Genomic DNA, 26,321 nt, shown 5'->3' with positions numbered 1-26,321 from the left:
TGTAAGTTGATACTGGAGAATATTAAGTCCGATGCTTTACAAAAGTAATCCCCTTCATTATTAAACTTCAAAGCTAATATAAAATGAAAAGGCAACCATAGTGAAGATGAATTCTATAATAAAAATGAAACAGGTTTTGCTAGGAATTTCTCTTCCCCTGATAACATACCGACCAAAGAAATGCAACTCAGTTTTTAATGGAAACGAAGTCAGTCATGGGTTAACCAGTCATGGAAACGAAGTCAGTCATGGGAGAAGACGATGTGGCTCCTGAGGACAGCTCAATCTGAGGGTCATACCCATTGAAAACAAAACAAAATAGAAACGATAATAGAGCTTCTTTTATTTAGAGATCTCAGAACATCTTTTAAATATTAAGTAACCCTTGTGACAGTATTGATAATGCTCATTTTACAGAAGTGTAAATGGAAGACAACAACATAGTTCTCTTAAAGCAACCCAGCCTTAGGCCTCCACCCACAATATGATGAGGATTGCTGAAAATTGTATTCATCATATAAGAAAGTTCTACCAATCCCAAAGGACTGGACACATTACCTCCCAGGTTAATGAATATTTCAGATTTTACCCAAATACACGGTTACAGCCAATCCTTATTAACTAAACTAAAATGTATTAAAAAAGAAAAGAGAGAGAGTATTGGTTAAACGATCAGACACATACAGACATCAGTACAGTTCTGAGATCAGTTTCATAGCAGAGATGGTGAGCTTTGTAGGTGCAAAGACTTCTTTCAGAATTAGTCCATAGGTTATAGTCCAATGTCCATATTCAGGGTGATCCAGATGGTACTGGAGATTTTAGTCTTACTATTTAAGCTTCCCCTGCATGAAGCATCAAGCAGATCTGAGATAAAAAGGATCACGACCCAAAGGTTTTTATATAGTTCCAGGCCTTCTCTTGACAGCTCAGAGTCTTTAGGCAAACAATAGGCAATCATGGAGACTTTGAAGTAGGCCTATTTCCTAAGCATCACTGGTAATTAGCTACAGGAATTAACATAAGGCAATTGCCTATTTTCCACCATTCGCAGATGATTTGCCATACATTTCAAAGAGAGACGAATACAGTGATATCACTATGTTTACAGTTGGTTTAAATGTTAAGACTTCTTTTTGATCTCTGAATTAACAGAATGCAGCATAGACAGGGACTGTTTGATTACACTGTTAACCTCTAACTCTATACATGTAAACACACAAAAACACAAACATTATCTACCAATATGTCCCTAAAGGTTGAATCTGGGTCAATTAGCCTGAAAGCTGCTTAACCCTTTCTGGCCATGTGTCACAGACACCTATTGACTTCAGTAGGAATTTTGAAAGCTCATCACCCCTGAAAAATCATATTCTCATCTAATAATGAAGTATTATTGTTTGGATGCCAGAATGTCCAAAGGCCCTGGTCAGGATTGGAGACCGATTGTGCCAGACACTATAAAAAACACAGGTACACATGGCCCATGCCTCCAAAGTGTTTAAAAATCTATTTTTTAAAATATTTTACACTCACAAATTATTTCAGATGTTAAAAGATGATCTCCAGGTATTACATAACATCTGTTAATTCCAGGCAAGGGTCTAGTCCTCCACTCTGACTGAGGAGTACCTCACTGCATGTATAGTCCCACTGAAAGCAATGGGTGGGATTTGCACCCAAATCAGTTAGGAGCCCAAATCCCTTTGAAAACCAGTGGTACTTGTTCTTGTAAATCAGGTAGGTGCTTTTGAAAATCCCACCTTATGGCAATATTTGTGAAGTAAGGTGCTCCTTACTGAATCTGGCCTACTGTGTTTAATACAATTCTTTCTGCTTTCTTTCCACCATCCTGTGTTCTCAGCTATTCTTCCCTACCTCCAGTGTCTTTTACCTTCTTCCTCAATATTTCCTAGCCAGATCTGGTCTGACCTGCATACCCATCCATCACCACCAACTCTACTTCTGTGGTGGTCTTTTCAGGTCTTTTCAGGTCTTTTTCAGAAATGGTCTCAGATTCCTGCCATGGAAATAATGTTCTAGTTCATTAGTAAAAGGTCTGTTGTATTAATGCAGATTGTTTGCACTAACTAAAATAAAACTCTATTTACAAGTTTCTATGAGATGCATTCTAGATTAAATTTTACCTCAGATACTTAAATAACCAAGGCCCTTTTAAAAGTTCTAATAATAAATCTTGAATTTGGCAGATTACTTCGATCAGTATTTTCTCTCTCTTTGCTGCCTGAAAAAGGCAGCTTTCCCCAGGGTTATAGTTCAAGTCCCTACTCTGCCTCATTTGGAGTAGGGAATTGAGCCCAGATTGCTCACCTCCCACGTGAGTAACATTGGATTATTCTGGGGTGTCTGCCTTTTTCTCACTCTGATTTTTCACGAGAAAGGTCTGGGTTTTAGCTGCCAGGGCATGGGCTACTTAATTGGCTGACTTCAGAAGAGGGTTCACAGCTGAGAATCACCTATCTTGGGCCCATCAGACAAGTGCCTCAAGCCCAGATCCATAGGAGTTCAATGCCTCAATACCTTTAAAGAGCTGGGCTGAAGCCCCACCCATCTCCTAAGCATTTCCTACTGGATAGCACAGGCGCTCCATGCTCAGTGTGCTGGATTCTGAGGATCCCTTCTGTAGATGCCTCTCTCCCTATACAATGAGCAGGGAGCATGGGTGCCTAGCTTGGGGCTGAAGATTTCACTGGGTGGCAGGGTGCCTGGGCATTGCAATGCTTAAGTACCTTTGAGGATCTGGTCCTTTAGAGCCTAAGTCCAATTGACTTTCAATAGGACTTAGGAGCCTAAGTAACTTATAAGGTTTTGAAAAATTTACCCAATGCCTATTACAGGGATCGGCAACCTTTGGCACGCGGCCCACCAGGGTAAGGCCAGGTGGGTTTGTTTATCTGCCACGTCCGCAGGTTTGGCCGATCGCGGCTCCCACTGGCTGCGGTTTGCCTCTCCAGGCCGATGGGGGCTTTGGGAAGCGGCGGCCAGCACATCCCTCACCCCATGTAGCTTCCCACAGCCCCCATTGTCCTGGAGAGGTGAACCACAGCCAGTATCCTTTCCTATAGAAGAGCCTACAGAAAGGCAAACTGTGCACCTTTCACTGCTGTGCTGGTGGCAGAATACTGCAAGCCCATAAAAGAGGCATAGGCCCTCTAACTGTGCAGATATCTGGAGATCCATGGTGAGCTCCCACTGATCTCATTGTCATCTCCACATGGAAGGCCCAAGCCTCCATATTGATTCAAAAATACCCAGCCTCCTTAGAAATCACAACCCTTTGGGCTTTGCTTATGATCCACTCTCTTGGGGGAGGAGGGTTGAAATAATGCTGAAGGTGTCAGCATTCACTCTTACTGGGACTTCCAGTGCAAACTAGGGGCTTGCAGAGTGAAATTGCCAGAAAAAAAAGCTGTCAATAGCTCAGGCTGCCTTTTCCAGAGGCCAACTCCTACCCAAAATGTGCAGCTCCTTCATCACACTGGGTAAAGTAGAAGGGCATGGACATCTGCATGGTTCAAGTAAGGAAACTATGCTGCTTCTGGCTTGGTCCTACTCCTCTTATTTTAGCACTTGCTGTATATCTGATTGGCTGAGATTTGTGATACTTTTATTTCCTTTGTGTGATGGGTTCAGTCACAGAGACCCCCTTTGGGACTGTCACCTGACGTGCTGAAACTACCTCTGAGCCCATTTTCCCTGGCAGCTTGGGACTCCAGAAACCTGTCTTGTTGAGCCAGACACGCTATGTGCTGCAAACACAGATCAAGGTCTGAACCACGTCCCCAAAGCTGCAGTCTTTAAATGAAAACCACTAAGCAGGTACTCCTATCTCCAGTATCCAGACAGCCAGCTCCCAATGGGATCCAAACCCCAAATAAATCCATTTTACTCTGTATAAAGCTTATACAGGGTAAACTCATAAAATGTCCACCCTCTATCACACTGATAGAGAGATATGCACAGCTGTTTGCTCCCCCAGGTATTAATCACTTACTCTGGGTTCAATAATAAACAAAAGTGATTTTATTAAGAATAAAAAATAGGATTTAAGTGGTTTCAAGTAATAACAGACAGAACGAAGTAAGTCACCAAGTAAAATAAAGCAAAAACACGCAAGTCTAAACCTAATACATTAAGAAACTGAATATAGGTAAATCTTACCCTCAGAGATGTTCCAATAAGCTTCTTTCACAAACTAAAAAGAAAAGGAGTACTTGTGGCACCTTAGAGACTAACCAATTTATTTGAGCATAAGCTTTCATGAGCTACAGCTCACTTCATCGGATCACAAACTAGACTTCTTCTTAGTCTGGGGCCAATCCTTTCCCCTGGTACAGTTCTTGTTAGTTCTGGCAGGCTTCTTAGGTGAAAAGCAGGGGATTCCAGATGACTGGGACCCCTTTGTTCTGTTCCACCCCCTTTTTATAGCTTTGGCACAAGGCAGGAATCCTTTGTCTCTCTCTGGCTTCCCCCCATCCTTCTAAATGGGAAAGCATCATGTTAAAGATTGATTCCAGTATCATGTGACATGTTCATTTCATTCCCCACTGGCTGGCACACAGGTATACAGGAATGCTTACAAGTAAACAGAGAGATCTACAACCAATTGTCCTAGTTAATGGGGGCCATCAAGATTCCAAACCACCATTAATGACCCACACTTTGCATAACTACAATAGGACCTCAGAATTATATTGGTTTCAGAGCAGCAACCGTGTTAGTCTGTATCCGCAAAAAGAATTATATTGCATATTTGTAATTTCAGATACAAGAATGATACATTCATACAAATAGGATGGAACACACTCAGTAGATTATATACGCTTTGTAATGATACCTTACAAGAGACCTTACTCATAAAGCATATTCCAGTTACATAATATTTACACTTATAGCATATTTCCATAAACATATGGAGTGCAACATCACACTTTGCACCTAAGAAGAATGGGACTCTTACTGCTCAAGAAGTACAAATAAAGAGAAATGTAGAGAAAAAATGAATGGTATAGAACACCGAGGAAAAATAGAGACCCTGTTGTGCCTTGAAGGCTTGCCTAGTAATTTACAGTAATTGAGAAAGCTACAGAAATTGATTTCCTTGTGTAAATTGCTGTGCTCATAAATGTTTCCTCCTTTCTGTTGGGAAAACAGTGCATAAAAGCAGTCTGCAAGGGCCATTCAGCTGCATGAGAAGGAGGGTATTGTTCTTAGAACAATTGATGGAGTTGCTTTAAATCTAGCGACTGCCCCTACCAACTGCATGTTACTGTGACTCCCAGGATGCCTTGATATATCATAATCTGATTAAGGATCTATACCAGGACATCCTGGGATGAATAAACTGCAGGAGTCACAGTACGATGCAGTAGATATGGACAGTGTATGGATTTAGAGGAAACCCATCAATTAATAAAACATTAGCATTCTATAAACGGTGCCTGGATTCAGATGTTGATGTAAGGAAGTTAGCTGGGTTTCAGGAAACATCAATGGACATTGCTGACCCTGAGGAAAAGTGTGGCTCACCCACAGAACAAGGGATCTCGGACATTCATAGTGTGGACCACACTTCACAAGAGAAATTATTTTGTGTGATATCCTCCCTCCCATTGACAACTGCCTGGGCTACTTTCCTTCCAACTTGAAATCAGAGCATCCCAGTGGCAACTACAATTGCTTAGGTGTTCTGACCTGTTTGGGGAAAAAAATATCACACACTCTGTTTCTCTCTTCATTTCAGCTGGAAACGAGGGACAGTCCACCCTATGTAACCAGCTACCTCTCTGCAACCCACCACCAGCAATCTAAGGGCCCTGGGCCACAATGTGTGAAGCTCTGATGTAAAAAGCACACCATGGCACTGGCTAGCCTAGGAAAATGAGGTGTTCAGCAAATGTGTTGGCTAACATGTTTAATTAACACATTTTTACACTCTGAGCACCAAATATAGACACAAGCAAAAGTGTTTACAAATGGATTAGCTGATCCCAGTCATCACTACAGTACTACCAGCTAACACGTTTATAACACCGCTCTGTGTACATTAGGTGCTCAGTGGTGCTTAAAAAGAGGTGTTAATTAACTTGTGTTAGCTAACGTGTGCTTGTCTAGACATAAACTTTAAGTGCCAAACCCTGCAAACACGTAAACACATGTAACTTTACTCAAGTGACCAGTGGCACTGAAATCAAAATCTGACTTGAATTAAGTTTGTGAAGCTTTTAAAAAAAATCTTAAATATATCCTTTTTCCACTCTTTATTTTCCCTGCACCTTCTAGTTCTAGTCACTTTTCTTTAGCTTATGTTGCATTGCCTACATGCCTCGTGTCCAATATTTCACTGACCTTCTTATAATGCCTGTGAAAAATTGAGTTAATATGTCAATCATTCCTATTGGATATAAAGTAGAATTCACATTGAGGCAATTATGATGCCGGTCTCTTTACCCTGAGAAGCAGGGTAAAGCCCAGAGTGATAGATGGAGTATGGTTTTGTAGTTTGGGCAATGTACAGGAACCCTGAAGACCAGGGTCCAGTTGCTGCCACTGCCACAGACTTCCTTGGACAACTCATTATTGCTTTGTGCCTGAATTGTTCATGTGGGATTGTAAACTCTCAGGGGAATGACTGTGCCTTGCTGTGCCTGTGTACAGTGCCTAGCACGGTCAGCTGGGGCCTCTAGATCCTAATATAACATCACCAACAAGCTGTACTCAGGCTGACACCTCCAGTCAGGGTAATGATCGTGTGAATGCACCATCATTAGGCTAGAACAAAGAGCAAGTGGGAGTGCAAGTGATTATATGCAAATAAGATATAAAGGTGACAAATATTTTGAGTCTATAGCATCCAAATAATTTTTTCAGCTTTTAAAATAATGCAGAAAAAAAACAGGAACTGAAATCGTTTATCCAACTCAGCAATTATTATTGAGAATGAATTTGGAATGTGACATATCATGAGAGACTGTCATCTCTTCCTTGGGGGGCACAGCAGGGTAAACATGAAGGCAGACCTGAAATATATGTGAAGACCCTAGGGAGGCAAGATGACACAAGACACCTGAAGCCACAGGCTGTTTCTGACATGCTATCTGACAAAGCATCAAAAAGGGGAAGGGATATGATGGAAGAGAGTAGATATATAGATTATATACATTCTATAGATATGTAAGATATTTCTCTATCCTAAAATGGCTGTGAGTCTATGGGTGCCAGGAAAAGCCTCATGATCACGAGTGAGAAACAAATGTCAGATTCTCATCATCATTTCAAACCTAGAACCTTGGTGCTTTCCTGCTCCAACCTTATGCATTACATCTGGTTTGTGTCCAGTTCATGTCAGTAATTGTCACTTGTTTCTTATTCAGTATCAACCTGCTGTATAAGGAAGCTATCTATGAATACATTTCCTTTCTTAAAGCTGCCACTAATGTTTTCCTACTCAATCTCTGGGCACTTAGAATTTCTGTAACTGCTCTGCTAGCCTCTTTATTGGCACAAATCTGTCTGAAAACACCTCCTTCTGTCTTGGATGGTCTGTAATAATGGACAATCAAAGATCACCCTATTATTTTTACTTGAAACCAAATAGTGTTTACTGAATCAGTTAATACATATTTTTATTCACTGTTTTATCCATTTCACTCCTTTTGCAGATTTTATATTTCGCTTTCCCGTTTGTAAACCTTTCCTTGCCTCAACTCATTTAATCTCGCAGCCAATGTCTCGATTTAAGCAATTTATTCCAATTAGATCACACTTCTCATTCCACACTTGTGTCTAATTAAAGAATTGTGTTACTCGTATGCCTGGCATTTGTGTATAACACAATAGCCTTTTTGGGTTTCTCTGCCTCCCCTCCTACCCCTACCCACCTCTCTGGTACTTGCCACCTCCCCTTCCTTTCATCATGAAGCAACTGGTAATAATAAAATATTTGGTAGTAATAAAACTAACTTCATGTCTGGGAAGCTCCCCAAAAAAGAAAAAAATGCAACACCGTGCCTTTTCTGTTACTTGTTGCCGCAGTAGTCACTAAGTGTCTGCAGGGGGTTAATATGCTCTGCTTCCTGCATTATCGGGGGAGGAGGGGGTGAGAAGAACTGGAGCACGAAGACAAACGTTGCCATTCTGCACATCTCTATGTCACCAGCAGTGTATCCCAGTGGTCTAGTTTTAATCTAATTGTTCTATAAATAAATAATCAAAATATAGACAATAGTCATCTTCTCCGAAAAGGCAAATATGTGAGCAGATTAAACCATTATGTGTTGGGCTATAGCATCTGAGAATTTGACAGTAGTATTGTAGGGATGTGGCTTGCATTGCACTTGTTTGGCTGTAAGAGCCTGTTTGAAGGCTTTTTAACTCTAGTGTGAAAATTCATGACAGAAAGTAACTGACAGCCTGGAAAGCCCCAAAGAAATGTGTTAGTTGTAGATAATGCAAATAATACCCCTTATAACATTCAATAGGTGAGGAATCTGCTTTCTTTTCTCCTCTAATTTAAAAAAAATATTTGGGGGGAGACCAGGGAAGGGAATAGAGTGACTAGATGTCCCAATATTTGGAGCTTCGTCTTGTATAGGCGCCAATTACCTCCCCACTCCCATCCCAATTTTTCACACTTGCTGTTTGGTCACCCTAGAAGGGAAGGTTCAGAGGACTGGACTGATAAGAAGATGCAGATACTTTCACTTTTGGCCCAAGCCCACTGACTTGCTGCTTCCTGGCTTTATGCTAAATGAAATGGTGGGCTCAGAATTGTTCTTTGTGGACATGTGGCCACATCACATAATGGCTGCCATAATTGGTACTGATTGGCAATCTGCATAGAGAGACCAAAGACTAAACAAGCATAGACAATTGGTTTCTCTATCTCTCATCTCTGAGCTGTTAATTTCTGGTGGGGCAGGAGGTGGATTTCTTACTTCCCAACCCCAGTTACACTCCCTGTGCGAGGTCAGTTATCATTACAATTATTTGTATTGCAGTAGTAGGCTTGCCAACTTTCTAGTCACACAAAACCACACACCCTAGCCCCACTCCTACCCGAGGCCCCATCCCCCACTCACTACATTCCTCCTCCCTCGGTGGCTCACTCTCCCCCACCCTCACTCACTTTCACTGGGCTGGGGCAGGGAGTTGGGGTGCGGGACAGGGTGAGGGATCCGGCTTGGGATGTGGGCTCTGGGGTGGGGCTGGGGATGAGGGGTTTGAAGTGCAGGAGGGGGCTGGGACTGAGGGATTGAGAGTGTGGGATGGGGCTCTTGGTGCTGGCTCTGGAGTGGGGCCAGGGATGAGGGGTTTGGGGTGAAGGAAGGAGCTCCAGGCTGGGGGGTGGGGCTGAGGGATTTGGAGTGTGGGAGTGGGCTGCGGGTTGAGGCAGGGGGTTGGGGAGTAGGAGGGGGTGAGGGCTCTGGGGTGAGGCTGGGGATGAGGGGTTCAGGGTGTGGGAGGGGCTCTAGGCTGGGGTAGGGGGTTGGGATGCAGGAGGGATGAGGGCTCTGGGCTGGGGATGGGGATGAGGGGTTTGGGGTGCAGGAGGGTGCTCTGGGTTTGGGGGGACTCAGGTCTGGGGCAGGGGGTTGGGGCTAGAGTTTGGGGCGTGGGCTTACCTTGGGCAGATCCTGGTCAGTGGCGCAACAGGGGCACTAAGGGAGTCTGCCTGCTTGTCCTGGCACTGTGCTGCGCACACCCCGGAAGCAGCCAGCAGGTCCAGGTCCTAGGCAGGGGGCCAGGAGGCTCCACCTGCCACACTCGCCCACAGGTTCCTGGCCAACGGGAGTGCAGAGCCGGTGCTCGGGGCAGGGGCAGCGCGCAGAGCCCTGTCCCTCCTGCCCCCCGGACCCTTAGGAGCCGGACTTGCTGGCTGCTTCCGGGGCGCAGCGCGGTGCCAGCCAGGACAGGTAGGGACTAGCCTGCCTTAGCGCCGCAGCACCGCTGACTGGACTTTTAATGGCTCGGTCAGCAGTGCTGACCAGAGCTGCCAGGGTCCCTTTTTGACTGGGTGTTCCAGTCCAAAACCGGACACCTGGTCACCCTATGCAGGACAGCCTGAGGACCAAAACACGGATGGACAGATTCAAAGATTCCAAGGCCAGAAAGGAACCACTGTAATCATCTCGTCTTTCCTCCAGTATAACACAGGCCTTAGAACTTTCCTAAAATAATTCATAGAGTATATCTTTTAGAAAAAAACATCCCATCTTGATTTAAAAATTGTCAGTGATGAAGAAGCCACTACAATCCTTGGTAAATTGTTCCAGTGGTTCATTACTCTCACTGTTAAAATGTATTTATGCCTAACTTCCAGCCATTGTATCATGTTACACCTTTCTCTGCTAAATTGAAGAGCCATTATCAAAATTTGTTCCCCATGTAGATACTTATATTCTGTAATCAAGTCACCCTTTAATCTTCTCTGTTAAAATAAACACATTGAGGTCCTTGAGTCTATCACTGTAAGGCATGTTTTCTAATCCTTTAATGATTATCCTGGCTCTTCTCTGAACCCTCTCCAATTTATCAACATCATTCTTGAATTGTGGACACCAGAACAGGACACAATATTCCAGCAACGGTTGCACCAGTGCCAAATACAGATGTAAAATAACCTCGCTTCTCCTACTTGAGATTCCCCTGTTTTTCCATCAAGGATGGCATTAGCTTTTTTGGCCACAGTGTCATTCTGGGAACATATGTTCAGCTGATTATCCCATGTCCCCGAGACTGGACTGTGTGTAGCCCTGCCCTTCTGATCCTGTCGGTCATGTCAGAGATGGAATAAGGGCTTAAAAGCAGGAAGTTGCTGGGCAGCTCTGGGAGAGAGCAAATGGTGGCTCTGCAGCTCCCAAAGGAGACTCCTGGAAATCTTGAGGGCATCTGACCTCAAGAAGGCCATTTACCAGCCTCCATCCCCGTGGTTGCAAGGAGACAATGACACTGGTATTCTGGGATACCAGTAGGATAGGTTCAGCAAGCCCCAAGGTGAGCCATTAGAGCCAGTCCCACTACCCTGTACCTATTTTGGGATTAGGGAATCTGGGCCCACACTAAAGGGACTGGGGAGTGGGAGTAAAGAGCCCCACCCCCTTCAAACACAAACAGACTATTTAACTCAGTTTGTACCAGAGACACCTACTTATGCAGATGAGGGTGCCTTAAAGATTTTTCCTTGTCTATACAGTAGGAAGCACCCGTCGGCTGCTTGAGAACTGTGGCACTCCGCCCTTACCAAATCTTTTTCAGAGTCACTGCTTCCTAAGACAGCATCCCCATCCTGAATGAATGGCCTACGTTCTTCGTTCCTAGATTTATATATTTACAGTTAGTTGTGTTAAAACACATATTATTTGGCTGCACCCTGCTCCCAAATGATCCAGATTGCTCTAGATCAGCGACCTGTCCACTTCATTATTTACCTCTCCCCCAGTTTTTGTGTCATTGGCAAACTTCATCAGTGATGATTTTATGTTTTCTTCCAGGTCATTGTTAAAAATGTTATCTAGAGTATGGCCAAGAACCAATCCCTGTGGGACCCCATTAGAAACACACCCCTTGGTGATGATTATTCCCTATTTACAATTACATTTTGAGACATCAGTTAGCCAGTTTTAAACCCATTTAACGTGGGCCATGTTATAATTTTAACTTCATTCTAGTTTTTTAATCAAAATGTCATGAAGCACCAAGTCAGATGGGAGTAGCACAATGTAACAAGGTGATGATACTGGTCACCATGACAGGCAGGGATCACAGCTCACTTAGGGTTGCCAGGTGTCCAGTTTTCAACTGGAATGCCTGGTTGAAAATGGACCATGGCAGCTCTGGTCAGCACCGCTGACCCGGCCTTTAAAAGTCCGGTTGGTGGGGCTGGCAGGTTCCCTATCTGGCTCAGTGTGGCTCCCCGGAAGTGGCAACATGTTCCTCAGCTCCTAGGCATAGACACAGCCAGGGGGGCTCTGCACGCTGCCCCTGGCCTGAGCTCCGGCTCTGCAGCTCCCACTGGCCAGGAACTGCAGCCAATAGGAGCTGCAGGGGTGGTATCTGTGGGTGGAGGCAGTGCGCAGAGACTCCTGGCTGTACCTCCACCTAGGAGCTGAGTGACATGTCGCCCATTTCTGGGGAGCCTCCTGAGGTAAGCCCTACCTGGAGCTCACACCCCTCATACCCTCCTGCACCTCAACCACCTGTCCCAGCCCTGAGCCCACTCCTGCACCCAATCTCCCTCCCGAAGGCCGCACCCCAAACCAGAGCCCCCTCCAGGACTCAGACTCCCTACCAAAGCCTGCATCCAGCACCCCCTCCTGCACCCAAACTCCCTCCTGGAGCCCGCACCGCAACCCCCTGCCTCAGCCCAGAGCCACCTCCCACACTCCATACCCTTCAGCTCCACCCTCCAGCCCGGAGCCCCCTCCTGCACCCTAAACCCCTCATCCCTGGCCCACCCCAGAGCCTGCACCTCCAGCTGTAACCCTTACCCCCTCCCATACCCTAACCCTCTGCCCCAGCCTGGAGCCCCCTCCTGTACTCTGAACCACTCATTTCTGGCCCCACCTGGGAGTCTGCACCCCCAGCCAGAGTCCTCCCTCCCGTCCGCACCCCAGCCTCCTGGTCCAACCCAGTGAAAATGAGCTAGTGAGGGAAGGTGGGGGAGAGCGAGTGACAGAGGGAGGGGGGATGGAGTGAGCGGGAGGGCAGGGCCGTAGGGCAGGGGCGGGGCCTAGGGCAAGGGGTAGGGCAGGAGGCAGAGCAAGGGTGTTTGGTTTTGTGCAATTAGAAAGTTGGCAACCCTAAGCACACCAGCTGCTTTTATTCAGGTCTGCAAGCATGGTGAAAGACTGAGTTCTGCAGCATTTAAGCAGGCCACTAGTTAACTCAGGCCCTTGAGTGCACAGTGCAAGGGTAGCAGTTCTGCTCATCTTAGACTTCTTTACCCTAAGTTACTATTTAATGAAAAGTAAAATAGACCAATTATACAAGCCAATTTCCGTCTCTTGCCTAAAAAGGGGGTTGAAAAATCATCCTCTTTGTTAGAAAACAAAGACTAGACAGTTTAGGGAGCCTTCCAGTTCCTAGGTACAAGAATATTTTTAAATAGGCTTCCTTATCCTAGGTATTCCAGAAACGTGAATTTCCTTGTTGTGTTGCAGTCGGAGAGACACTCACCTATAAATTCAAATCAAGGTTGTATTGTGCTGTGGTTGGTAGGCAAAAGAGCAGCCACGGCTTGATGTGTGACACAGCTGCCCTCTAGTGGCCATGTGTCATGTGTACTGTACAGTTAAAACCACTAAATTGGGTAGCTCACCAACAAGCCCATAACTACGACTTGTGATGTGGTTCCCAAGATAAATAAGGTAGATGAGCCAATGTAGCTACGGTTCTGTTTAAAAATCTCTCTCTCTCCTATCCTTTCACTTATGTAAAGATTGGTGTAGGCGGGTTAAAGGAAGCAAGTGGAAACATGATCATGCAGGAAGCCAGCGGGAGAGAACAGAGACAGGGTAAGTCTGAGAGAAGTGGTGAAACAACAGAACCATAAATGGCAGCAGAATGATTAAAATCACAGTACCAAAGAGCAACTAAATAGGATTGGCAGTGCAGCTGGAACAGTCAGTTGGCAATGACAATCAGACCTGACTCCATGCCAGTGAGCCACTGCAGTCTGGTGAGAACAGCAGGTGATGGCAGAGAGTGATGGATTCAGACAATGTTTTCAAGGTGGTGATAGGGACGTGAAGAGATGCTGATGAATTGGTGCTGGGGACAAGGGAGAAGGGGCCGACAGGGTCCTGCATATGCCCCCTCCACCCTGCTTCTGTTGACCACTGTTGCTCTTCCTCCAGGGTTAGGATTGGAGGAAAATGTCCTGCTAGTGCTTCATCTTGTTGGATCATATTAAAGAAGTTCTGTATTAAAATCACAAATGAGTTTGATTCCCCATAGTTTAAATACCTGGGTATTACTAATTAAGAGGTCTCTTGGTTTTTGGTACTGTTTCTCTCCCTCTGTGTGTGAAACTTGCAAACTGCTAATTGTGTTAGTATATTCTAAGACAGAGTCTGTTCTCAAAGCAATTCTTTGTAACACCAACTACTCACACAGCGAGAGACTCAAAGCAATACTCTGTAACAACAGAAACAGCACCCAGAGACTCCCCGCCCTTTTGTTGTATTCATCTCGCTTTGTTAACAATGTGATTAAAATAGAGATAGAGGATGTATGTGGGTGGATGCTTGGTGTGGATAATAACTGAATGATCAGGGAGGTGCCAGCCTCAGAATCCAGTGTCTATCGGCTGAAGAAGGCGTCAAGTGGAAATAACCAGAGGACCCCCGGAGGGCAGACTGGAATCCACCCAACAGCCTCAAGAATGGGAGAACCAAAGAACAAGATAACATCTGGCAGCACGGAGCCATCAGGAATGTGCCATCTGCTGACTGATTCAGCAACAGTATGATGAAGCAATTCCCATAGACTGGCATAGGAAGAAATTCCTATAAAAATGGACTCTAGAAAGTGAGAACTTTGGGGTCTGATTCTGCAAACCAACTTCCAGGAGTATCAGATGAGCATCTGACAAGGCCCTGCTCCCTCCTCCTGTCCGTGCCACCTGGCCAGTGGCTTGGCATGAGCAACTCTAAGGCTGGTAACTATGATAACAACCTTGCAGAACTTGTGTGTGGTGTGTGTGTGTGTGTGTGAATAAATATGAAATTGAATGGAATGTTATAGCTATAGCTAACTGCTTACTATGATTCTTTCTGTATTCACAATAAATGTGGCATTTTGCCTTTTCCCTTTTAATAAGATCCTGCCGGTTTTTATTTTATTGGTATAACAATCTAATGGGAGAGGAAATGTCAGGGTGCAGTTACGTTCTTCTTGGGGAGAAGGAGAGGACAGGTAGGTATTCTTCTCACCATTTTAGAGATGAGAAGCTTGGAAACATAACTAAATTGACTTGCCCAATATCACAGGGTAAGTCTACAGCAGAGCTCAAAAATGAACCCAGAACTCCTGGCTCCCAGTCCTTAGTTCTAACTAGATAACTACCTCAAATATCAGTGAGTGCCACTGAATCCAAGCACCATTTGAATGCTGTGTTGTACATGTGCCTGGTTTACATCTTTCTAGTACCCGCAGGTGATTGTCATGCCCTATCTTAAGCTGTTTCTTGCACAAGTTATAAATACGTTGCTCTTTTATTCTCGCTTTATAAGTCAGTCCCTATTTGCTGCTCTTCTCTGAAATTGTGCCAGTTTGTCTACATCTTTCTGGTACTGATGTGCACAGAAAGGAATGCACTATCCTTGGTACAGTCTCATCAGACCCAGAAAGAGCAGCTCTCACCTATCTTCTTGCTCTGTGATGTGAAGAATCTGAATACAAACTCCCAAATCATGTTTTTTTGTTGCTGGCATATTTTACCACAAACTTGTAACTAATTCTCGTAGGCTCTGTAGGTCTGTTGGTATTAATGCTTACCCTGCCTTGCAGCTTCTTCCCCTCCCAGATGTATGAGTTTGCATTTTATTTCCAAAGTCAAACCTCAGTTTATTTCCTGTCCACATTTCTAACTTCTCTACAAGTATGTCTACACTGCAGCTGGCCTGTGCCAGCTGACTTGGGCGCGTGCAGCTCAGGCTAAGGGGCTGTTTAATTGCCGTGTAGATGTTCAGGCTCAGGCTGGAGCCTGGGCTCTACGAGCCTGTGTGGGGATAGGGCCCCGGAGCTCAGGCTGCAGCCCAAGCCGGAACATCTACATGGCAATCAAACTGCCCCTTAGCCTGAGCTGCATGAGTACCACAGGCTTTTAATTGCAGTGTAGCCATAATCTCTATCAGCCATAACATTCTCAATGACTGCAAAATCTTTTTATTGGCTTATTAGCATTATTGTGGTGTGAAAAATGTTTCTTTGGAGTCTGGACATTGACAATACCTTGACCAAGAAATCTGGACCTTGACAAAAAATAATTGACCACCCCTGCTCTACATTCTCCACTTATGCTAACTTCTCACCTAGATACGGAACAAAAATATTTAATAAAACCTAATCTAGTTGTATCCCAGAAGGCACCTGCTGCCATACTCCCTGTGCGTGAGATGCATCCAGCAGCATGGCAGCTGTCTAACACCCCTGCAGTTGTATAACTGCTATGGCTCCACTACACATGGTGAGGGAAGCTGCAAACTGAGTACATGGGAACACTGAACATAGCTCTGAATGGAGCAGAGGGACAGCCCAAGGAGGGATAAAACTGTAGCATCTGGGTCTGCAGTTGTACAGACCCAGTGGCGACAAAGCCCTGTTTATGGGGTTTCAGCCTCCCTTTCAGAGCAGGAACTAGAGTAGGGGCTGTGGACCTGATGTGCAAGAAAAAGACTCCAGCCCCCTCCATATTTTTCTGCACAAAATATATTTTCTCAAGCTTTGTGCAAGTTTGGGGGTGAATTTCACCCGAATGCATTTGGTTCTCTCCCCTTGGGGCCAAATGTAATTTATAGTAATGGAATTGTGGTATATATTTAGGACTCTCCTCTACCCTCAATCCAATGGCAGGTTTGTATGAAGATCAAGAGTAGAGTATGGCTTTCAGTAGTAATACAACTTTTAATTAGCATTTATACATGACTTTATTGACACATTCACCAACACTCAGTGGAAGAATAGTCTAGTCCTTAGACCACCACTTTCCTCTTTTTAATTCATCCTCCTTTTACTGTTACTATCCCTCTATAATTTCTTTCCCTGCAGCTATTCCTCATTCCTCTCCACGATGTGGGCTTCATGCCCTCATCAATGAGGCAGTGCTGCCATTAGAAGAGTTATCATTAAGAGTTAGAGTTAGCTTCCCTCCCATTTGGATGAACTTAGAGATGGAGGAGCCCACACCTTTCAGAGATTGGTTCAGGCTGGTGTCAAGCACAGGAAATCAACCACTATCAGTTCCCAGCCTGTTCATATCTGGAAGGTTTTCTTCACAACAATGAGGCTTAGAAACTTACTTTTTGTTATTAAATGAAAGCTGAGATTCTGTAGAATCTGACCATAGCATGCAGTCCATCGAAATATATCAAATGGACCAGGTATTTGACACCACAGCATGAAAATGTTAAGCGTGATATCTAGTCACAATGTGATATAGCAAGTGTGTAAAGGAACAATGAGTGGCATCAGATTGACACTCTCAGGGGTCATCAGAAAAGTTGGAACATTTAGGTCCATCACAGACGTCTGCCACTTGAGCTAATGCAGTAAAAGATAGCAGTAGGTTGTCATCTTCTATGTGGACCAGCACTGACACACACACTTTGCTAGAGCATTGTGGTGCTGACAGTTAGCCAGCTCAGATCAAAACCTCAAAGAAGTGTTAGGTGTACTAATTCACTTGTGCGTGGTTATCAAAGAGAAGTTAAGTGGGCTAGTAGACATAGGCCCATTCACTTGTGCTGATAGGAATCAAGAAAATGCCAAGAGGCATTATAATGGTATCAAGCCAATTCACCTGTCTGTTAGAATAGTTCAAATAAATGTTAGTGCTATTTTCTACACATATCTGTAACTTGATTTGCATTATATGTATACCCTATGCTTAATTAACCCTAGATCAGAGGTTTGTGTTAGCAGTAAGATGAGAATTTGCTTGATGTGTAAACTTCCTGAACGCTAATGAATGTTATCTGTATTGTTTTCACTTATCTATCCCTATCAGAATATAATGGCAGGCAACTGCATATGTGTATCACTGTAACTGGATTACTTGTCTATGCATAGGAAGTAAAATGTTAATTTCAAAACAAGTGGTCCTTCATATGGTGACCTGAGGTAAAAAACTCAAAAGGCACTCTTCATCAAAGGGAGAGCCTATGCTATGAGTACAAGCATTTGCTTGGCTGCTTTTCAGAGGAAACAGCTATAAAAGTGTGCCCTGGGGATGATCTGTTTCAGGGATTGGCAACCTTTGGCACATGGCCCATCAGGGAAATCTGCTGGCGGGCCTGGACAGTTTGTTTACCTGCAGTGTCCGCAGATTTGGCCAATCGCAGCTCCCCCTGGTCGCAGTTTGCCACTCCAGGCCAACGGGGGCTGTGGGAAGTGGTGCGGGGCAAGGGATATGCTAGCTCCTGGTCCCGCAGCCCCCATTGGCCTTGAACAGCGAACCGCAGCCAGTGGGAGCTGCGATCGGCCAAACCTGTGGACGCTGCAGGTAAACAAAGCATCCCGGCCTGCCAGTGGCTTTCCCTGACAGGCTGCATGCCAAAAGTTGCGATCCCTGATTAATTTGGATGCTGTCAGGGGGCATTCCAGATACAAGACAGAGGTCACCAAAGACATTTTGGGAAACCCTGAGAGACTTATGGAAACTAGCAGACATCACTGCTATCATTTTGGACTTACAAACTTGGACTCACTGTTATATATATTACCTGCTTTAACCTCTCAATATCTTTCATTTCTTAGCTAATCAATCTTTAGTTTAGTTTAGTAAAGAAATTGGCTTCACCATTGTCTTTGGTGATATCTGAAGTATACCTTGACCTGGGGTAAGTGGCTGGCCCTTTGTGGCTGGGAGTAACAAAGTGTGACAATTTTTGGTTTTAATAACCTTTCATCAAGTCCAGTTTGTGTGGGTGGTAATATAGGCTGGAGTGTCTAAGGCAACTGGCTGTGGCTCCATGGTAAACTAGTGCAGTGATCGAAGTGCACACATTTGTTGCTGGTTTGGTGAAATCTAATTATAGAATATACCACCAGTTTGGATGTATCTTCCCTGTTTTCTTGACAGTCTGACCTGAGATTGGCACTCTCATCTGTGACCCAATGCAGACTCTGTGACACGGGTTTCATAGACAGCAGAGGAATGGTGAAATTCAGGTATCTTGGGTTCTATTTGGGGGTCTGGAGGAAAGACAATTCTGCCCGTATTCCCTCCAGACTGTCTCTGTCCTATCTTTTCCCCACACTTGTCTTCCTGACGTCCCATTTTCCTCTCCTAAGCAGTCCTAGTGTCCACTCAGGCTTCTTATCCCAGTCCCAGTCTCCTTCCTCAGCAAGTCCTAGTCTCACCCCTGTGGATTTCTTCTCCCAATCCCATGTCCTTGCTCCCCAACCCCAGGTCAGTCTTCCCCACAACACCTATTTCCTCATCTGATTTCAATTTCCTCCAAAAGTTCACAGTCGATGCTAAAAACTGGGCTGACAATTGTTGTACATTTTTCAGTTTCATAGTTGCATGCAGATTATTTAGCAATTTCTCATATACTGTACATTAATATGTATGTTGAGGGTTCTACTCTTTGGTGATTCTCTTATTCTTTGCTGCTTTAACAATAAAACATTTGTGAAATTTAATATGGATGTGAGCAGTGTTTACGTTGACTTGTTTATGTTACTTCAGTACCTCCTGGATAATGATTTACTAATCACGATGGTCCTCATTACACTTGAGATATTTTGGGTCAAACTCTGCAGCATCGAGGCCCTGAGTAATGTCTCATGGACAAGAAGTTGTTTCAAAGCTGTAAGATATGTCTGTATAGCCATTGGTATTTTTATTCCTCTATTGCCTAAAATAACCTATATTTCTGGTAATTCACATGACAGTCACATCAGAAGTATGTCTGCTGGGTTTCCTGTTTTGGGCTGGCTCATCAGACTGAAGAAAAGGGCTAAAAAAAAAAAAAAAAGACTGAATTGACTGCTTCACTGTATTTCCATTTTTTTCAATTACATAAAAACAAAAAAGAGAACAGAGATAAGCCTAATGTTAAAGTGTAGAGTATCACAGGAGTTGAACTGCACCAAAAAAAGTGCCATCTCCATCCAATGATATTTTGGCCCTTCTCCGTGGTATTGTAAGTTGAAGTTCATCCCCTTCTTCTAATTTTGCAATGCCTGGAAAAGAATTTGGAATATCTTTAGATAGGTATTTTATATGTGGTAGTATCTTAATAGATTGCATTCAGAGTGTCTTTTGTATTACCTAAACACACATTATTTGCAATAAAAAAAAATAATACTGGGCCCAATCTTGCAATCTTTACGCAGGCAAAGCTCACATTTAAATTCACCTATGATTTTGACCTTACATTTGAATGTCATTCCGTAATGATTACATTCTGTTCTTAAAGAACTACTGCCACACTTCAGCAAAGTTACCATAAACATAATAAATGGCCTTGTATTAGTCATGTATTTCTTGTCCTCCAATTGGTGATTACTACAATATTTATATGCAAAGAATTTTTCCTTTCTAATTAGCTCCCTGCTACATGCGTCATTTAGCAATGGCACAATCCAGTGTCTGTCTCTCAGAACAGCTTTTATTGTGGTGATGCCATATACAATGAACTCTGGCATCAGTGAATATATCAGGCACTTGGGTACAGAAGAAAACATTCATAGAGAGAGCTTGCTAAACAACAATGATGGGAAAAGAAGTCTAGAGAAGTAAAAGCCATTAAAAGTGGTTTGGTAAAATATAGTCTGACAGGCTGCAACAATGGCTTTTTAAACCTTGCACAGGGGTTAGTATAACACACAAGTGTTTACAACAGACTGCTGGAGCTCTGCTAATATAAAAGTATTATTTTTGTCTTGGTGTGCATATCTTGATTTACTTGCATGCAACATTTCTGATGGGACTGTCAAACACACTCCGCATTGGCCTAACTCTGTTTGCACTTAAGTCAATGATGAGACTCCAGTAATCTTTATTAGGAGCAGAGAGTTAGGCTGATACTGACTGCTTCATCCTAAAGATGCTTAAATCCATATTTGATTGACTAAAGCAGAACACAGAGCCATAAAATGGCTATTGTAGTATCTACAGTAAACACAGATTTGGGCATCAAAGTATGAAAATTGGACTCTTTATGGAATTTCAATCATAATATATTGTTAATTGCACATAAACCAAAGTATGCCATACTTTCACTGGCAAGGTGATTTCTGAACCCATTACATTTTCACTATATGTAATCCTATATCACTGCAAATTACATTTGGTACAGCTTTACTATAAATAAAGAAGGGTAAAAACTCAGATATTTACCAGCAGTATAGCAAGAATTATTAGGATAAGAATGAGGCATGTTTTGGATACAACGAAATAATGTCACCAAACTGAGATCATCACCAAATACACGAGCCTTTTTCCTTTGAATTAGATGTCCCATAGCAAATGTTGTATCTGTATATAAAACCTGAAGAATAAAAAAGAAACAAACTTCAGACATACACTGTGAAGTTGTTAAGCACCCTAAGTCCAATATTAAAGTGAAATGAATATTCTTACCTGACCATATATGAAAAAGTAACCTGCTTCTTTGACCAATATTTTATTTCCTTGCTCTTCCAGAGCTGTTCCTCTTTTAAAGCTAAGAAGCCATGGAACAATGCTTGAGTCATCTAGAAGAGAGAGAGAGTAATTTCTGGTAAGAAAAAAATCAAAATTAGTTAGTTCCTTCTAGTTTCCTTTGGTCAAAAATCAACAGTGCTGACCTCTTGAAAAATAGCGGAGTTTAGAGAGGGGGATTTTCCAATTTAAATGGGGAGATTTGCGAGAATTATCCAGATCCAAAATTTTCATTATTTTTTGTAACTGGCATTGTATTAATCAGAATACTGCTTGTTAGTTATAACGCCTGGAGCTTGAGTAGAAAATACGTGAATACATGGAAGGCACGGTTACCTTTTTGCTGGATGTTACTTTTGCTATCAGCAATCAATTGCAGACAGGCCTGTAGCACTGAAAAGAAAAAATAAAAAAATAAAAACAAGACTCCTTTTGTAATGAAAGAAAACAAATGAGAGGAAGTAATTAAGAGAATGGTTTAAGATCTTGGGAGGTTAAAAAAAGTGACGAAGCATACTCATGAGGGAAATACTCTTATTCTCACTATGTGAAAGCAGGATCTCCCATTGCTTCTTGTGGCAGGTACTTGTCAGATGTGCAGAACAGCCATCAGATTTTCACATTAAAGGGTCCTGGAGAAATTCAGAGATCATGCAGCCAACCTTGAATACTATGATAAAACACTGGGCTTTCATCTGGGTTCCTAGTATACTTGAACAATGTTGTGTTAAGTCAGATGAGTTAGATGCTATTGGCTCCATTAGTTTAGTTACATTTCTAACTGAAACCCCACCAGACAATTCTCAGTTGTGATGGATGTCAGGCTTCCAAAAGATATTTTTTGTTGTATTTGCAGGAGTTCTTTAGTTTCACATAATATCAAAAGAAAATGCAAAGTGTGAATACGAATTCATTTCATATAACATCCCTAAAAAAGTAAGACTTCCCCATGTTCCAAAACAATAGGACTGTAGTGAAATTGCCCAATCAAGAAAGTGCTGATACAATGTTTGTAAGAGAAATTGTTGCAATTACAGCTATAAAACTTTTAGTACTTGTCAAAACTCATCCATTGCTTTAAAGCTTTGACATTGCATGCATTGGATAGAAATACAGGATACACATTTAGTTATAGAAAAATAAGAAATATTGTGTCAAGTGTCAGAGGGGTAGCCGTGTTAGTCTGGATCTGTAAAAGCGGCAAAGAGTCCTGTGGCACCTTATAGACTAACAGACGTATTGGAGCATGAGCTTTCGTGGGTGAATACCCACTGCGTCGGATGCCGGTATTGTGGTATTTTAAAGTGTTGGATCACAGCTAAATACAATTTAAGGCACCATAAAAAAAAATCTGCCACAGATAAGTGCCAGGAATCATAATAAAGGAGCCTATAAAGTTGCATTCACTAAGCACTGATCTCAGTTAAGCCTTATGCTTTACTGCTACTTCAAAGGATGAAAGTGTTAAACAAAAAATGTCTTCAGTACTGTCCAGAAAGTGGATGAACGTGCTAATCGAGTAATTTATCAGAAACGAAGAGAAGAAAATCCTAATTTGTTGAATCTCACTTCCCTGAAGCAGATAAACTCTGTGGGCAAATTCTGTCACCCTTACTCATACTGCTCCACAAGCAGTTCTATTTTTTTTTTTAAACTAATGTTAAGACCTGTGTTCCTTATGACTGAGCCATAGTAACTATTTACTGGCTCCCAAGCTGTGCAGTAGACTACACTGAAAATTTCTTTCTGATTTTTCAGAAAAATCAATCCCTTTTGCATATGTAACTTTCTTTTAAAAGAATGAGAAGAGATCTGGTGTCAGATGTGTGGTCGTGCGCCTATCACTGCTACTTCTGGTGATTTTTATAGCATTTCTTTTTTACTAAACTACACTGGGCCAGATACTCAGCTGGCATGAATCAGCCTAACTCCACTGACTTCAATTAAACCATGCTTATTGGCACCTGCTGAAGATATGGCCTTGTATTTTTATTACAACCACACGGCAAAACTACTCATCATTCCAGGCACTGCTAATAATTATTAAAGCAGTAATATCCTAAAGGTCTGATATCATCTGAGAAACTTTTTCATAAAAAGTACAAGTACCATGTCTATTATCACACAACATATTCCTAATTATAACTACTAAAGAAAACCATCTGTTTGTCTAATCTTTTTGTGTCTCTAGATGGCACTGATTATAGTCCTTGGAATATAATCCTTTACTTTGTATCAGGAGGAGACAAAAGATGATGTAGTTTTGTTCGCTGGTGCTAAAGCAAATGTGAACTGGCAAATTAAACGTCTTATTTAAAACCACAAATTAAAGCACAGCAGTGTCCAAGAAACCAAAGTCTAGTTCAGAACTACCAACAGCAAAAATTTTTTTAAACTTGTTCAAAATTCAGGAGCAACAGGCCCCGATTCAGCAAAATACTTTGCTTTGTTATCTTCAATGGGACTAGCCACATGTTTAAGTACTTTGCTGAATCAAGGCCATCGGGAGTAAGATTACTGCTTGTTAAATAGGAAATAAGGAAGAAAACTATTTTCTCTGGGGAATCAGTATGGTTCCTCAGCAAAACATTAGTTCTGATAGTCAATCTATTTCAAGAAGGAACCATGACTTACTCAGACTACAATGCCAAACACATACTATTTGTTAATTCTGTATTTGTGTGTGGAACTATTAAGAATAATGGATTGGAATGAATAAAAACACCCAAACCCTTATCTGAACACCCTAGACTCTGTGTAAATTCAGATCTGAGTTCTAACTTTCTGGGCCAAGCCCTTCTCTAATAATAAATGATAAATATAATAATAATAATTAATAATATTACAATGTGTATAAAGTTGTTTAAGCAAAAAGAAAAGGATCTGTGTGTATAAAGTTGTTTAAGCAATAAAAATGTTGGCATACTGTGGGGCCATGTGGGTACCCATAGCTCTCCAACACCACTTTCTACAAGCCATTACCCTCTGATCCCACTGAGGGTTACCAAGAGATACTACACCATTTGCTCAAGAAACTCCCTGAAAAAGCACAAGAACAAATCCGCACAGACACACCCCTGGAACCCCGACCAAGGGTATTCTATCTGCTACCCAAGATCCATAAACCTGGAAATCCTGGACGCCCCATCACCTCAGGCATTGGCACCCTGACACCAGGATTGTCTGGCTATGTAGACTCCCTCCTCAGGCCCTACGCTACCAGCACTCCCAGCTATCTTCGAGACACCACTGACTTCCTGAGGAAACTACAATCCACCGGTGATCTTCCTGAAAACACCATCCTGGCCACTATGGATGTAGAAGCCCTCTACACCAACATTCCACACATAGATGGACTACAAGCCATCAGGAACAGTATCCCCTATAATGTCATGGCAAATCTGGTGGCTGAACTTTGTGACTTTGTCCTCACCCATAACTATTTCACATTTGGGGACAAAGTATACCTTCAAATCAGCGGCACTGCTATGGGTACCCGCATGGCCCCACAGTATGCCAACATTTTTATGGCTGACTTAGAACAACGCTTCCTCAGCTCTCGTCCCCTAATGCCCCTACTCTACTTGCGCTGTATTGATGACATCTTCATCATCTGGACCCATGGAAAAGAAGCCCTTGAGGAATTCCACCATGATTTCAACGATTTCCATCCCACCATCAACCTCAGCCTGGACCAGTCCACACAAGAGATCCACTTCCTAGACACTACAGTTCTAATAAGCGATGGTCACATAAACACCACCCTATACCGGAAACCTACTGACTGCTATTCCTACCTACATGCCTCCAGCTTTCATCCAGACCACACCACACCACACGAAACATTGTCTGCAGCCAAGCTCTACGATACAACTGCATTTGCTCCAACCCCTCAGACAGAGACAAACACCTACAAGATCTCTATCAAGCATTTTTACAACTACAGTACCCACCTGCTGAAGTGAAGAAACAGATTGACAGAGCCAGAAGAGTACCCAGAAGTTGCCTACTACAGGACAGGCCCAACAAAGAAAATAACAGAACGCCACTCGCCATCACCTTCAGCCCCCAACTAAAACCTCTCCAATGCATCATCAAGGATCTACAACCTATCCTGAGGGATGACCCATCACTCTCACAGATCTTGGGAGACAGGCCAGTCCTTGCTTACAGACAGCCCCACAACCTGAAGCAAATACTCACCAGCAACCACACACCACACAACAAAAACACTAACCCAGGAACCTATCCTTGCAACAAAGCCCGTTGCCTACTGTGTCCACATATCTATTCAGGGGACACCATCATAGGGCCTAACCACATCAGCCACACCATCAGGGGCTCGTTCACCTGCACATCTACCAATGTGATATATGCCATCATGTGCCAGCAATGCCCCTCTGCCATGTACATTGGCCAAACTGGACAGTCTCTACGTAAAAGAATAAATGGACACAAATAAGAAGTCAAGAATTATAACATTCAAAAACCAGTTGAAGAACACTTCAATCTCTTTGGTCACTAGATTACAGACCTAAAAGTGGCAATTCTTCAACAAAAAAACTTCAAAAACAGACTCCAAGGAGAGACTGCTGAATTGGAATTAATTTGCAAACTGGATACAATTAACTTAGGCTTGAATAAAGACTGGGAGTGGATGTGTCATTACACAAAGTAAAACTATTTCCCCGTGTTTATTTCCCCCCCCCACACACACACACACTGTTCCTCAGACGTTCTTGTCAACTGCTGGAAATGGCCCACCTTGATTATCACTACAAAAGGTCCCCCCCCCCCCCCCCCCGGCTCTCCTGCTGGTAATAGCTTACCTTACCTGATCACTCTTGTTACAGTGTGTATGGTAACACCCATTGTTTCATGTTCTCTGTGCATATAAATCTCCCCACTGTATTTTCCACTGACTGCA

At 43.0% G+C, this 26,321-nt stretch overlaps 1 protein-coding gene across 1 annotated transcript in view; it reads right to left on the bottom strand.

The window, feature by feature from the left end:
• Positions 1–16,734: 16,734 nt before the first annotated feature.
• TNFSF13B (TNF superfamily member 13b) overlaps positions 16,735–26,321 on the bottom strand; it is a 38,741-nt gene continuing 29,154 nt past the window's right edge. The window contains exons 4-7 of the mRNA XM_074963493.1: positions 21,731–21,787; positions 21,335–21,447; positions 21,092–21,242; positions 16,735–19,932 (exon numbers count right to left, since the gene is read on the bottom strand). Coding sequence (XP_074819594.1) covers positions 19,820–19,932; positions 21,092–21,242; positions 21,335–21,447; positions 21,731–21,787 — 434 coding nt within the window. The 3' untranslated portion in view covers positions 16,735–19,819. The remainder of the gene's footprint in view (positions 19,933–21,091; positions 21,243–21,334; positions 21,448–21,730; positions 21,788–26,321) is intronic.

This window comes from Natator depressus, chromosome 1 (assembly GCF_965152275.1).
Source record: "Natator depressus isolate rNatDep1 chromosome 1, rNatDep2.hap1, whole genome shotgun sequence".
NCBI classification, from domain to species: Eukaryota; Metazoa; Chordata; order Testudines; family Cheloniidae; genus Natator; species Natator depressus.
Note: the sequence above shows the minus strand (reverse complement) of the source record. Positions and strands in the feature narration are given on the sequence as shown.